The sequence below is a fragment of the Anas acuta genome, chromosome 1 (assembly GCF_963932015.1).
Source record: "Anas acuta chromosome 1, bAnaAcu1.1, whole genome shotgun sequence".
NCBI lineage: Eukaryota > Metazoa > Chordata > Aves > Anseriformes > Anatidae > Anas > Anas acuta.
In genome coordinates, this window is record NC_088979.1 from 61,596,010 (window position 1) to 61,611,266 (window position 15,257).

At 38.2% G+C, this 15,257-nt stretch overlaps 1 protein-coding gene across 2 annotated transcripts in view; it reads right to left on the bottom strand.

The window, feature by feature from the left end:
* The window catches only part of MYO16 (myosin XVI), a 370,616-nt gene that overhangs the window by 290,838 nt on the left and 64,521 nt on the right, over positions 1–15,257 (bottom strand). Inside the window, exon 1 of one of the 2 annotated variants that reach the window (XM_068678640.1) lies at positions 10,168–10,584. The exons of the other annotated variant lie outside the window; for it this stretch is intronic. Within the exon in view, the coding sequence (XP_068534741.1) occupies positions 10,168–10,195 (28 nt within the window). The 5' untranslated portion in view covers positions 10,196–10,584. Of the gene's footprint in view, positions 1–10,167; positions 10,585–15,257 lie in introns of those variants that run through there. 2 annotated transcript variants of the gene reach the window in all.

Genomic DNA, 15,257 nt, shown 5'->3' on the forward strand with positions numbered 1-15,257 from the left:
TGGGCTTACCAAATGACAATTTAAAAAAAAAAAAAAAAGATAGGAAATCCTCTAGGATAATCCTCTAGGATAAATAAGTGTATATATATCTCCTTTTAGTCTTTGCAGAGACCTGGCTGTCTTTATTTGGATACAACATAAAACTGTTAAAGTTGTAACTAAGCCGTGAAGATGAGTTATTTCTTTACAGTGCAGTAAATGGAAAGATAATAATACATTCATTTCTAGTCTACTCCTTCAGATATGGGACAGAGAGCAGGGGAAGATGTGCATCTGGGAACTGATGCACTGGAATATTCTTGCTGCCATCACGGTAAATATAAAGGGCTTTTTATGCAGACCAAGGACACTCAGATCAACAGTAAGTGATGAAAAACACTAAGACTATTGCTGCTACTTGTAAATCTGGAGCTTTGAAGGGTGAATTAACACACAGGTACACAGTATGAGAAAGCTACAAATTACAGCTGCTACAAAGGTTTCACGATACACTTTTAACTAAAAGAACTAATAAAGTTGCATGGCAGCAGAAATAACCAATAGTTTTACAATAAATAAATCTCTGAATAAAGAAACTTAAGAAACTTAAGATTGTTTCAAATCCTGGGGCAGTTCTTTCACAGACATACTCAGTTATAACTATTTAAGTACAAATATGCCAGGGATCAAAAAGCATATAGTATATGAGAATTACAGAAAACATGGGCAATAAATACATAAATCAAAAATTTGTAAAGCCTACAAAGATTTTTTATATTTTTTAAGAAGGGACATGTGGATCAAGACAAAGAGGATATTCAGTATCATACATGATGGAAAGTCAAAAGCCAAAAAGGAAACAGTGGTTGATAGACCCCAAGTGTAAGGACTGGCAAGCACACAGGAAAGGAAATCCTGTGCCAAGTGGACTGTGGTTCAGCATGCCATCTAATCATTTACAGAGATTACTGCAAAGTAAAAGCAGATGGAAAACTAGTTTACAGTGGGGCTAACAAGAACTCTGCTTCAGAGCTAATATGCAAGCCTTTGGTCACTGCTTAGTGTACATCAAGGGACTGCCATCTCAGTTTTCAAATAGTGAAAGGATTGGAAACAGACCCTCCTCCTTTCTGCAGAAAGGCAACTTATCTGGAATATTGCGTTCAATTCTAGACAGTCAAATTGGAGCAGTTCAAAAGAAACCATCACAAATGGTTCTGGGGCCTGAGGGACTGATTTATGAGGAAAGATGAAAAGAATTAAATATGCATAGCTTAGCTAAGCAGTGACTAAGGAGAGAAATTAACAGAAATTTGAAGGGTGAAAAGGAAAAAGAAAGGTTATATATCATAAAAAGGAAGGGAACTTGGAACAATAGAACAAGTTTAATATAGTGTAAATTTAGGCAGAGTACCAAGATACAAATAGCACACCTGGATTAGATTACCAGGTAAAACTGCAAAATCCCTAGTTTTGTATACTGTGCAGACAGACACGCAAAAGCACCAACAAAGGCACAGCAGTTTTGGGCACTCAGGGCAGCCCAGTCAGCTCTGGCATCTCTGGATGGACCTGTGTGCTTTTGTAAAGACAACGCTCCAACAAAGTGGGGAAGCAACCACCAGGGCAATTTCGGGCATGTAGACCTATCCCAATGGCCTCTGAAGGACCTCTCTCCCTCACACTGCTATCAGACCTGATCAAGGTTAGCCTGGGCTATGATTAGAACAGCAAGAACTCATGCTAGTCTCAGCTGGATCTTCACAGATAAGTGAAAATGAAAGCAGGCAGAATAGGTGTCCTTATAACACAGTTTAACCTAGTATGTCAAGGTCACCTTCCACATCTACCATCTAAGCATTATACTCTTGGTCACCTAATACCATAGTCATATGGAGGCATGTAACATAGGAGAAAAGAAGTGCAAAGAATCCCTTATCAAACTTGAGTGTGAACATGCAACAGCAGTATCACTTTTAGTTTAAGATAAAATGGGAAAACCCTGTTGACCATTTCTCTTCTGAGGAAAAGGAGGAAAAAATTGAACAACTTAATCTCATATGAGAACCGAAAAAAGACAGTGTCAACTTATGGACTCCTAGTCTACATGAAACTTCAAGTTTGCACTGGGGAAATAACTAGACAAACATACAAAAAATAGTTCAAAGCTATTGAAGAATCTGAAGTAGAAATTAAATTATTGTTGCAGCTCCAACATTATTTCTCACAAGACAGAAAAAGTGTTTCAGAGACACAATGAAGCTATATATTCATTGGTGATTGGAAGGAAGTACATCATTTAGATTGCTTTGAGCTTTATTTTTCACAATCTATATGATTTACACAAACAACTACTGTAACTAGTATCAGTAATGCAGCTCACTAAATAAAATAATTGTGTGCAGAGCAAAACACCTGAAGTACAAATTGTTCATTTCATACACAATCTGAGTTTGTTTTTTTTTTCCTGTTTCACAATAAACTGAGTACTGGCTAAGGGATACATAGATTTCACATACTGCCTTACAGTCTCCTGCAGTAACATACTTAACTACTACCCCCCCACAAAGACTGAGGGAAAAAAGGGAAAAATTCTGCATGCTTGCTTCTATCCTTCCTTATCTTCAGCTTAGATGTCAATGTTTATAAAACTTTTACAGGAAGAACCTTTGATTCCATGTATAGTAAAAGGATCACATTTGAAAGCCATTGATTAGCTTTCAAAAAATGACCTTAATAGACCGTTCTATTTTCAGCAGAAGTCTTTACAAGGTCTCATATATATTTCATATGTCATGCTTCGTAACAGGATTTGCCTCAAATTTACCACAGCAGGGCTCCATCAGCCTGGGGTGGACTGGCCCAAATCTATCGTCTGTCTACATGCTCTGAATATGACTTCGATTTCTTCTGAAAAGAAAAACTGCATAGAAAGGCATTCAGAACAGTATTTCCAACCCAAGGTATCAAACCCCAGGTTTTCCTTCTTCCCAAGAATAATACTTCTTGTATTAAAGTCAAATATGAAGTATAGGTGAGTAATGCACACTTTCAAGTGAAAACCCAACAGGAATGTCTCCATTCTAGCTTGGCAAATGCCTCCTCATAAATGACCAGGGGGCATTTGGCTCATATGCCATGCCTTCCAGTTCATACTACTTGCCAGTTCCCTTCTTCACAGAATCATCTAGATTTTTGCTGTCCAGAGATCAAAACACACTACATGCCAGCTCTCTGCATCACCTTACAGATGGGGAAACTTGTCACAGATGGTTGTCTTTCAACGTACACAATGAAACTGGTAAGGAAAACAGACCTGGCAGTATTATTTGCAATTGTGTTTCTTCGGATTACAAAAGACTGATCAATGTCATTTGTTATCTGAAGGAGAGTCCAGCAGTCAAAACACCAGAACTTGTATGTTTCTTTTAGCAGGTCTTATTATGCTGTTATTTGCACTGAAGGAAGTTTCTTGAAAGCAAACAAATGAAAAATACACATTTCAAGATACATTTAAATTTATTATTTTTTTTAATGTTGGTAGTACTCTTTCATGATATATCACAAAATTTGCATAAGGACAACTCTTTGTTGTTCCCAAACCAAACTTCCGTTGACTTAATTGATTTTCATTTGTTTAAGTACAAAATAAAATTAATTTAGAATTTTACTTGCTTTGAAATAATTATTTTTATATTGTGGCAGTTCTGATGCAAGTATTTATTTCATTATCTACAGATGTTTTCTCTTAGGCTTTATAACTTATCAACTGTACAAAATTTACCATGATATAGCCTGAAATATAGCCAGATTTTGTCTGAAATAAGAAAAAAAAGTGATTATTTGGAGCAGTAACTTATTTCAGGAATTAAAATAAGTTACCGATTCTCAAAATTTTCACCAACTTTGTAATGAGAAGCAGCTACATCACTACAACTTCACATGTTGAAATAGAGAGGTTTGGTTCGTTTTTGCTGTTCTCTATTCTTGCAGTAATCTCTAAAAACATAATATCAGAATTCTGAGGCTTCATGCATGCTGTGCAATATGGTGAGAAAATATGATACTTTGACCTTTACAATCTTCTTTCATTTTCCTTTCAGGACGGTTATATTTCTTTGCTGTCTGCAGACTCACTATATTAGCAGAAAAAAAGGAGTATAAGTACCAAAAATAAGAGATTTCTTTATAATTTCTTCACAAGATCGCAGTAAAGTTTTTCCATAGAAAATGCTGATGCTTCTCCTTCATGGCAGATTTTTTTTTTTCCACAGTATGAAACAAAATGTTCAAATAGAAATTTGGGGATGACTGTAATTTTCTTGGAAAATATTATAAATACAACCTATGCTTAGTTTAGTACAAAGTTGGAATCCTGTAGCCTTCAACTGTCCATGTAAGTATTTCTCCTCTTGCTGTTATTTCGAAGTGCATTTCCCAAAAATAATTTTATATTCAATCTTCTATTTAGAATCTACAGATGAGTTGTTACAGTTAGGAATATTTTATACACTTGGAGGCATATTTGACAAACAAAAGTGCAAAGATAACTGGGCTACTACAGGCCCGAAGTACATTTTTTATAAATATCACTTCCAGTATTTATATACAGATACTAAAGGTTCTTTTAACTTCTTTCCTGGCATCCAATGTCATGATTTTTCCTAAGTTTTTCATATCTAAATGGCAAATTAGCTCAAATTTAAAAAAGAAAAAAAAAAAAAACTTGACTTTCTGTCAATGTCATATGAACCCAAGAACAGAGGGGTATAAATAAATCAGTAAATTTAACACCAAGAGCTGGTGCGGAAGTACTATGTTCATAGGTTGTACTTTTTTTTTTTTCCTGTTGACTTGCACCTATCCTGTTATTGGCATAAGAGAGACAGAGAGGTTAACAGAAGCAAAAATGTTCTAGTTGAGGTTTTACTTGTATCAAAATTTGTAAGACAAAAACCACAATTCTTGATTGCAGAATTAAAAAACACTGTTTTACCTAATTTTTCAGATAACCTTCATCATACTTTTTTTTTTTTAAATCTACTTTGTACTACTTTGTATATCACTGGAGCACTAGACTCAGTCTGTCAAAATTGAGGAAGAAATAATGAGTACTGCATAAGCATTATCTTTGTGTATTTTAAAATGTAGGTTTATGACACAAATGTCTTTCATCAAAATCCCTTTAATCCTTCAGAATTTCTTAATGCACCTTCACAGGATCTAAATACTCTCAATCAGTGGCCAGTCACACACAACTGATCCTCTCTCTCTATCTGGGCTCCCAGGGAAGAGGACCTCCCGCTCTTTTTCCCAATCTTATTTTAAGCAGCTGTCCTAGATATCTCATTCCAGTAATACCCGTAACCTCATGCCATAGGTTACTGGGTCAGAAGCATAAACAAGGAAAAGGCACATTTCTCTGCAGTAACATAAGCTCTCTCAATGCAGAAATAAACATGACACGAGAATTTGCTGACAACCATGAAACACCAACCTCAGCTAAAGTGATGGCTGCTGAACAGGGACCGGTATAGACACTGTGTTTGTACTTGTAGCTCTACATCTTACCGCCATAAATTTGACTTTTTTGTGCCTCGAGCTCCTCATCAGAGGCAGATTCTCTATGTAACTAAGAGGATGTGAGAATTCTCAGGGACATCATAAAGTGCACTACATAAGTGAACGCTGCATTCCACTCAACCCTGGAACAGAAGAAACCTAATTTACAAGAAGAAAACACTCTGAAGACTTTATTAGTTTTCTCACCTCACTAACGGTCCAGTGTGACAGAGCAATGTGTCTCCTTCACTTGGGGTAATCACATCCTACACACATACTGCCATAGGGGCAAAGGGCTCCCTTATTATAGACCAACTTGGGGCACCCAGTTCTTTTCAGGCTCCTCTTCTTTTCTTATTCAGCCTAAGATACAGCAATTCACTTCACTGAACAAACAAAATCTTCACAGACTGCCTCACTGTAATAAAGCTGACGTGAACATATCACATGTTTCACCCACTGTATTGCCTCTTCCTCCTCAAGGGAATTAAGTTCAAGTCGCCATCACCTGTAAACTAAAACTAATGTATCACATCACATCTTCCCCCACCCCTTTCCAAGCTGCATATGCTTCAGGTAGATCTACTGCTGTGGCACATGTCTGGAATCGAAGATGACTCTGGGTGACACAAGAAGGGCTGAATTACTTGGCAACAGCACCCAGACTGAATTCAAAGTGCTAAATGAGAGCCTGGGACAATATGACTCTTCCCTTGAAAATATCCTGGAACATGCTAATGCAGTCCATCCTATAACCTTGGTGATAAAGAAGCAGATAACACCATGGGTGAAATGCTCATCCAGCTGTGCTGAGTGTCCTAGTGGTTAATAACTTTGTTGAAACAGAAAATTTATTGAAATGAAAAAGTGGGGTGAAATTAAATAAAATGGAAATCATAAGAATAATCCAAAGAATTTACTCTTCTTTTATTCATAAATATAACTTTATTACAAAATCTTCTGTGAATTAGTGTGAGAAATACTCAAGATGACACACATAAGATCATTACTGCTAGCTTTGGCCTTTCAAGACAAAGTGTATGATTAAGGTCTCTGGCACTGCAGACTAAAGTCAAGACAATATATTTTTTTTAATGTAATAAAAGATCACTGGAGTATATGGATTTTTTAAATATTATGATTAGGAGGCAGTGAAAAGAAGGAATAAATCAGTATAGTTTACAAGATATCTTACGAGGATATAGCAACATTTAAAGGCCAACTCTTTCAGGGCATCTTCCATCTTCTACTCTAAGTAATTTTCTCCATAGACAATCCTTGCCATATATTCACACACTGGAATGAACAAGGGTTAGGTGTTGGAGAAATCTGTAATAATTGCTTTTGTCTTGTTTGAAGTCCTGAATTAAATTCACCAATAAGTATCTAGTTAATATCTCCATCCCAGGTCTCTTTACGTATTGGTCTCTAACAACACAAAATTCAATGTTTCATAATTCCTACAAAGGAGATTAAAGGAATCAGAAAGAGAGATACTCCCAAAGCAGGGAACATAGATTCTGATGCTCAGATTTGATGTTCCCAGAATTTGGATGAATTCACTTGGCTCAGATTTTCAGCTGCTCTGAGTATCAGTCCTTACCAAAGTCTTCATTCCATTTTTTAGATTCATGCATCTCTACAACATTGAGAGTGGAAATCAGACTCCTGTGTAATGAATTTAAGCTTCCTGAAATAAAGTACTGTTCTTCTTGCTACCTTTGGAGATCCCTTAGAGGAAGTCCAGAGTACAGGTGGAAAACCAGAGCCACAATACATAAATGATGTTATTTATGTCATAACTAGATATACAGGGGAGAGAAGCTAGCAGCAAGGCGCTGCCTAATTTGCAAAGATTACATTCATTTGTACAGTCTGTCACACAAATCACTGAGATAAAATAGTACCCAGCAGCTGGCAGATAACATGTGGCAGCCTCCTACAAACCACTGTGCTCTCTGCTAAATAGCTTGCTCCAGCTGATTGCTGGGGAGAAGCTACTCACGCAGGCAGGGACAGCTCTCAGAGGCAAAAGTGCTTGGCCACAAAAGGAGATGGGCACCAGTAGTGGCAACATGAGCTGCTCAAACAGGCACACGCTGCCTGTGTTTCAAATGCTGAAGGTGCCAGCTGAAGATGACACAAGGGCAGCAGCAGGTCTTCTTCCAGGGTTTTACTGGGATGAAAGACCTTGCTGGGCATTGCCCCAGACAGCCTGGTGTGACTACACAGCTGCCTTGCTTAGAGGAGCAGGAGGGTGGACTAGAGAGCTCCCCAGGCTACTTCCAATCTGCAATGTCCAGTGACAAGATGATGCCAGTACAGCTCATTTTCACAGCATCCTAGTGGAAGCAGCACATTGAAAAAAATGAGGGAATATTAGTGAAATTATACTAAAGCACTAGTAGAAGAATAGTTATAGACCTTCTCAGCTCAGATCTCCAGTCTGCAGAGATTAAAGCACAAAGTGCAGACACATGCAACATCCAGGTGAGATACCACTACAGTTCATAAAATGCTAGCTTTAAACTGCCATTAGTTTACGTCTTTTAGATACTTCCCTCTCCCTAAAGTAGACACAGAGACAGTACTCTCTGCAAACATGTTTCCTATGGTTCAATGCCTTTTCCTTCTGATACAGAAATCATCAATGAAATGGATTAAACACAAAGCACAGTGTGGAAACTCGTGTGCTATCCCTTGTGAGGTTCAGCTGCTCTCAGCAGATCTCAGAGCATCACTGGTGCTGCCACTGGCACTCAGCCCTGGCCCATATTTGCTCCCAGCTTTCTGCCAAACACAGACATGAGTAACACTATTGGCATGTTAAGTCAAATGGTAAGGCTCAGAGGAGGAGCACTCAGAAGGGTTTCTCCTTCACTAATTACAGGTAGAGGTGGAAGCAAATTCACTAATTCTATATGGAGAAGCACAGGCAGTAAAATGCCCTCCTGCTTTAGATGCTGGCTGAACCTGCCAGAAAGGCATTCTAAAGCACACTATTTGGAAGAAGTGCTATGGGGTAAAAGATAATGATTTAGTGAAAAACCTCTTACTACAAAATTCTGAATTTCGAAAAGAGGCAATACACAATAGTGTCAAAACTGTGATGTACATTCACCTTTCCCTCTAGTGTGTTTTAGTCCTTCATCCCTGCCCTAGAGGGATGCAGTGAACATCCCAAGTTGAGAACCTCACAGTAATCCTTCTCTCTTGCCAATTAAGGAGCCTATGGTATCATCATAGTCACATATACAGCATGTCATTGAACATACACATGCCCACATACACTTTCACTGTAAGAAAGTAATTCCAAAGCGAATAAAGACAGAACAGGATTTTTCTGACATCTTTGAGATATTATGCTTCAAATTCCCCATCTGCATTTCTCAAGTCTCGTGACAGGCTCCAAGACTTATTCTTAGACAGTGCCTTTAGAACTACCCAGTAAAACCAATCTGTGCTTTTCAGCATATACAGGGAATTTAGGCTAGGAGCTCCCATCAGTACTTGAAAGCACTTCCATGCACAAGTCCCAGTGAATCCAGACAGGAGGAAACCCTCATCATTCATTTCCCCTTGAATTCCAGAAATTATTCCATGGCACCTTAATTTCATAACAAAACATCAAAGAACCACATTATTGGTTTCTTAATGCAGTATTTTATGAATAGTTCCAGAAATGGCCTTGGTACACTTACATTATATCAAAGACCACAGTCTGAGAAGAAAACCTCATAGCAATCTGCCATTTGTCATGTTAAAAAAAAAAAGTGACATAACCACTAGAAATCTGAAGTTTTCCAAGTCCTGTAGTGAAAAAATGCCCATGGCTAACAAACTCCTCCTGGCTGCCAAAAGCAAACATCTAAATAATAATTCATTACTATGATGTAAAGACAGCAATTTCCATTCAAACACTGGATGCTTTAAAAAGCAAAATGCAAAAGGTAGTAAAATACCCAAGCTAGGAAGACAAGCACAATCTTGACAGACAGACAGAAAAAAAAAATGCTGCTAGGAATTTGCTCTGCATTGAATCAATGCACTTAGCACAGATCCTAATTTCATGCTCTAAGGAGGTGCTTGCATGATTCAAGGTTAAAAGTTCATTTCATTTTTTAAGTTTGTCCCACCAAATAGCTAAATATTCTGATAAGGAGAGGACACAAAGGTTTGATCTACATAGATAGTGAGATGTGCTCTTAATTATGAGCTTTTTCATTTCATTTCTCATTTGTAGTACCCCTGCAAAGTGTAAGAGCAGTGTCCAAGGTTGTTCTTACACGCATCTTTACCATTATGCTATATATGACACGTTTCTTCTTTTGGGAAATTATTTTCTTCAGTGATTAATTAGAATAAAAAAGAAAGTTTAAAGAGCTAATCAGTATGAAGTTCAGAACGAGAGCTTTATCATACACACAATGAAGTTGCCTCTGAACAGAGGATAAAAAGAAACCCTGCTCTGCCTGCATATTCACATGCAAAGTAACAACTCCCCTTCCCGACTACCACGTTGACATCATGCGGCATCTGCCTCCGACTTTTTGCATACGCATTGAAAAGACACACCTCGGAAATAAAAGACAGCTTTATAATCAAAATAACCGTTTTGTTACTTACAGCATTTGATAAAATGGTAATGAGACATTCTTTCATCTCAGGCTGTAGTCTTGCTACAGGTTTCAGCATTCTCTTCTGCTACAACTGTCATGCCCAGGAAATGCATTATTTAGAGCCCTTCCTCAGGTATCCGGTGTACCTCAGAATACATTATTTAACGCAGGTTCTGTTCCAGGATCTTGCAGAGGCTTCCAGGTCATCCTCACCCGGCTGCTGGAGTTACGATAAACCTCTGTGTGCCTTGAGCCACGACTCCTGCACGTGCTATTGTAGCACGATTGAGTGACACTGCTCCTAATCCCACATCCCCAGGAATAGGCAGATTTAATTGGTGTGCACTTGCAGCCACATTCTTCCAGCACTGAGGTGTGCTGCTGCACTGCGGCTCTCGCAGTCCTGCCAGTTAATGGCTTTTCAATAGCTTTCAAATGGCAGCAAACTAAGCTTGATGAGTGGGCTCGAATGAAATCGCAGAACAAGGGATCTTAAATTTTACTCTTGCACGGCGTTTGTGTGCCAAATGTGACCAGATTCTTAGCTGATACTAAAACAGGATTATTTTTAGTTGCCACCAGTTGCTGTGTGAATAGGAAATTGATATAGGTTCCCAAAAATAACTACCTTTTAGCATCACAGATCATTATGTCAGTTTGCAGTAAGGTAAAAATCAGGACAGAGCTCACAGCCATCTTCAGACTCTTCTGGTTTATGCATGGGTTCGTTTAAATTGAGCTGAGAAACATGCTTGGGTGTACATTCCTCGATATGCTCTTGTTTTGTCATTTCTTTGTATTACACTGCATCTTTTTCACAGATGGAGTATTTCTGTCAGAAGAAGGAAACTGCAGGCTCTGCATGGTTTATGTCATGAATGTGTGTTACCTAATGATATTGTAATCACCGATTCTAAGAAAAAACGCCTAAGAAGACGCATCACATTTAAATATGAAATAGGCTCCGCTGAGAACAAGTCCATACAATTATTTAGCAGACCCCGGAACAACCAGTCAGTGTATCCTGACGCATTACCCGCCTTCAGATTAAGGGCACACAAAAGGCAGACCTGCATTGTATTTTAAACACCCAAACTGCATCATCCTCTGAGCACAATCCCTGCATTACTTTCCCAAGAACAATCACCTAAGTATTTGGTTGCTACTTCTTCAAGAACAACTACAGCAAGACATTTAAATGAATCAAATAATAATTTAAGAAAATGGTGTTCAGAGGGGATTTATCTTTGCTTACCATTTGTCATGCTTACCACAGTCATCATTTCACTGAGTGAGAGCTCTTGTAAAGGGAAACTGATAGCCCAGCCATATTTAAATCTTTTATTCATCTGAAAGGTTCTCACTTACTGTTTTGTATACATAACATTTTTAACAGCAATGGAGCATTAAAGGGACTACAAAGGGAAAAGGGTCTGTCTCATTAGTAAGGATTACTAATTCAGATTCTATTAACTATTCTGCAAAGTTCCCACAAGAGCAGAAAGATGTATATTCACAGGCTTCCCATGATCCATTAGCAAAACCCTCAGGTGAAATCTCTCAGCTCCTAACAGCCACATATTTCAAATCTACTTTTAGGTATAATATGCACAACAATAGTTTTGCCAGAGTAATTATTTAGGTGGTGTTGTTGTTGCTTTTTACTCAAAACATCATTTTTCAAAAGAAAAGGAAAACAATACAGAAAAATAACCTCAGGAAAGAGGGATAGATTATATAAAGCACAGTACAGTAATTACATTACCATGGAAACTTTTTCCTGTAGCGTAAAGTAATTAAAAAGTAAATTTTTCCAGACTTCCTTTCACACATATCTAACACTAGGCCACCTTGGGCCATATGGCTTATAAAAAATACATACCCAGAGCTTTAAGAGGCAATGTAAAGTCATAGTCCATAAGCAAGTGTCAAGTAACGTGACAAAAAGCCCTTTGAGCAACTCTTTGTGGCTGTGCCATGCCTAAGGGACCTGCCACCCACCCACCCACCACAGCTGAGAGCAGAAGGGCTCTGGGCAAACACTGGTGAATGGGAGCAACAGGCAAAAGGTGTTTTTTCTCATGACAGCATGAGGTGGAAGAAGAAACATTTGGATTTTGGCATGAACCTGATGTGGCCAAAACAACAACAACAAAAAGAAAAAGGTATTGGGATCTGCCTTTCATACAGAAAGGACCAAGGTACAGGGCAGACTCCTGATCACCTCAAAACATTGATACTTCACTTTTACATCAGACTGTTCATATTTACATTAGACTACTTGGAAGCAGAGTCCTTCTGCCTATGACCAGGATGCCCCCAATTTCTTTTCTCTCTTACCACGCACCGGGCTATGTAAGCAGGGCAGTGCCAAGGGCCACTTGACACAAGAGAAGCCACAGCATTATGTCGTGGCTGGGGACTGTGCCTTGCCACTGGATATTTGGGTCCATCAGGCAGCACATACCCCAACTGCAGCAGCGTTTTGTGGCCCCTCCTCTTCTCTGTGAGCCCTTGTGCCAAAAATTTGGTCAGTTGCTCAAGTGTGATTGACAGCCTGCAGGTGAATGAAAGACAGATACCAAGTGTGTCTCAATCCCAGGATGTGGCATTCACAGAGAGCTAACCTCAAAAGACCTTTCATTTTAGAATATCACATGTGCTTGTTTGTTTGGTTTTTTTTTTGACTTTTTTTAAAATTTAGATGTATTATATGGGTAATTAACATTAGTGGACTCTGCAAAAGACGTAAAAATTTAGAAAATGGCATTGTATATTGCTGTCAGCAAGAAGTTCTGACTCAAGTTGAAGAGCGGCATTGAAGCAGTGCAAAAATGAGAAAGGAAAAATCCCAAAGAAATGAGACGAAAGCACCAGGCAGGGTGAAGACAATGAAGTGGAGAATGAAATGAAGCCATCAGATAAATACTAGTATAGATGGGATGGACTTGAGAAGTGGCAACTAAACCAGAGGCAAAAGGAAGCCAGCACAGGAATATCGAAAGAGGACAAAATCTGATCCACTTATTGAAAAGACGGGTAATTTCCACTGTAGCCTTCTTCTAGGCTGGAAAGTACAGAAAGAATAGAAAGAGAAGAAACCGTAGTGCTCATGGTGGTGGATGTCCATGTCATAAGCAGATTCCAGGTATGCGAACAACAAATAAAAGATTTTGAATTCTAGCATGACTCCAAAGGAGGAAATATTTTGTTGTCAGTGATTATACAAAGCAAATTGTACAATTTGCTTATTCACAAGAAGAGAGACATTAATTGTGCTACACATTGTCTCCTGACTGAGACAGGAATGAGAAAGGAACCCTAATGTTAAAAAAAAAAAAAAAAAAGGACGGAAGTGACACTTAAGTCCAGCCATTTAAGCAATGCCAATATAACTGTACAAGCTCTTAAGAGTGTTGCAAAAGTGCCTTCTTTGAATATTAGGGAACACAGACAAGTTTTCAATCCAGTGCTTAAATCTACAGAGACACCCAAGTGTACTTGGACTGGAGAACAAAGGCTGGAGGTAGCAGCTCAGCTGGTACCAAACCTGACGTTAAAACACCAAATACCAATATATTTGATTTTGTCTAGCTTACCAAAAATAGTGACAAAAGAGAATCAAGGTAAGAAAACAAGATATATATGGCCCTTTCAGAAACATTCCTTGTCACCTCTTTCTATAGAAAGAAAATAACCACTTCTATGCTAAGTGCAATTCCAGCATTCAATGGAATTATGATTTTTTTTCAAAAAATAGAACCTTCAAACAGGTTAGCCAACATTAGGATAGCTACTTGTCTTAACATAAACCTGCATTTACAGGCTGCCAACTCAGAGTGTACACTGCTTCCATATCTCAATTTCCAAGGCTCAAAACTTGTCTTAGACAAAGTACCTATGAAATGTTTTCTAAATAACCCAGCAAACAAAAATATTGCTTAAAGTAAGGTTTTGCTGCCAAGAACTGACATGCTGTATTATATTCATGTCATGTAAATATTTTGTTATTCTTAGTGTCTCCTGTTGTCACAAGCAACCAAAAATCTAATATTTTTAACACCTTAGTGTTTTATACTTCTCATATAACAGCAAGATTTGCTGTAAAAAAGCAGACCTATCTGAAAGCAATTTAAATCATGAGAAAAACACCATAACTGCTGGTTTTAAAAACATGACAGATGCTCCCCATTTATGATGTTTTCATGCATTGCAACAAAGTTTGCTATATTCCTTCAGATATTACAATTTCAATGTATTACTTATGGGTTTAAGACTGCAGTGTTTCACCAGACAAAAGCCATGGAATGCAGAACAACATTAACATTCCTCCTATATTTTGACAAATCATGCTACTTAGCAATCACTCCTTGGCCATGCAATCCAGCTGCCAACAAGCCACTCTTCAGATAACATCTGGTAGTTGTATGCTCCTCAGGAAGCTAGGGATGAGCCACAACAGATGCAGATACTTAGCAAGAAGCACCCTATATAGCAATTTTCTCTACATGAATCACAGCAGAACAAAACACAGCAGTATTTCCACATAAACTTTCAAATGAATTGGCCCATAAGATATATGCGAGATTTGTTCCACAGATAGCATCAACAAACCACATCTAATCACTCAATCACTCAGTGTGGCTGACCCCTAGAGAACTAGATGAGTTCTTTTCTCTTCCTCCAACCTTTGAACACTTTTTTTCATTCCCACTTCATTGGAAATAGGGGATCTTCCTCCCATTCTTCTGTCACTAGATCAAACCCTTACAGTATAAGTGTAAAAAAAAAAAAACAAAAAAACACAACTTTCCTTCTTCTCCATTTACAGTTACAATTGAATGTTATAAACTCTACATTACAGTTATAAACAGTACATGAATAATGTCACTTACAGGACATTATTATCCAGTACTAATGAACTTTGCAGAATTACCGGTAGAAGTTGCAGTTGCATGCCACTGGAGAGAACTACTTGCTTCCACGCCCAGAAAATGAGTATTTTTATGCTCTGTATAGACCTCCCTAGCAGCTCCTTAGCTGGTTAAGATAAAGAAAGTGTCATATGTGAAGACAGAATAGAATAATGCAAGACTA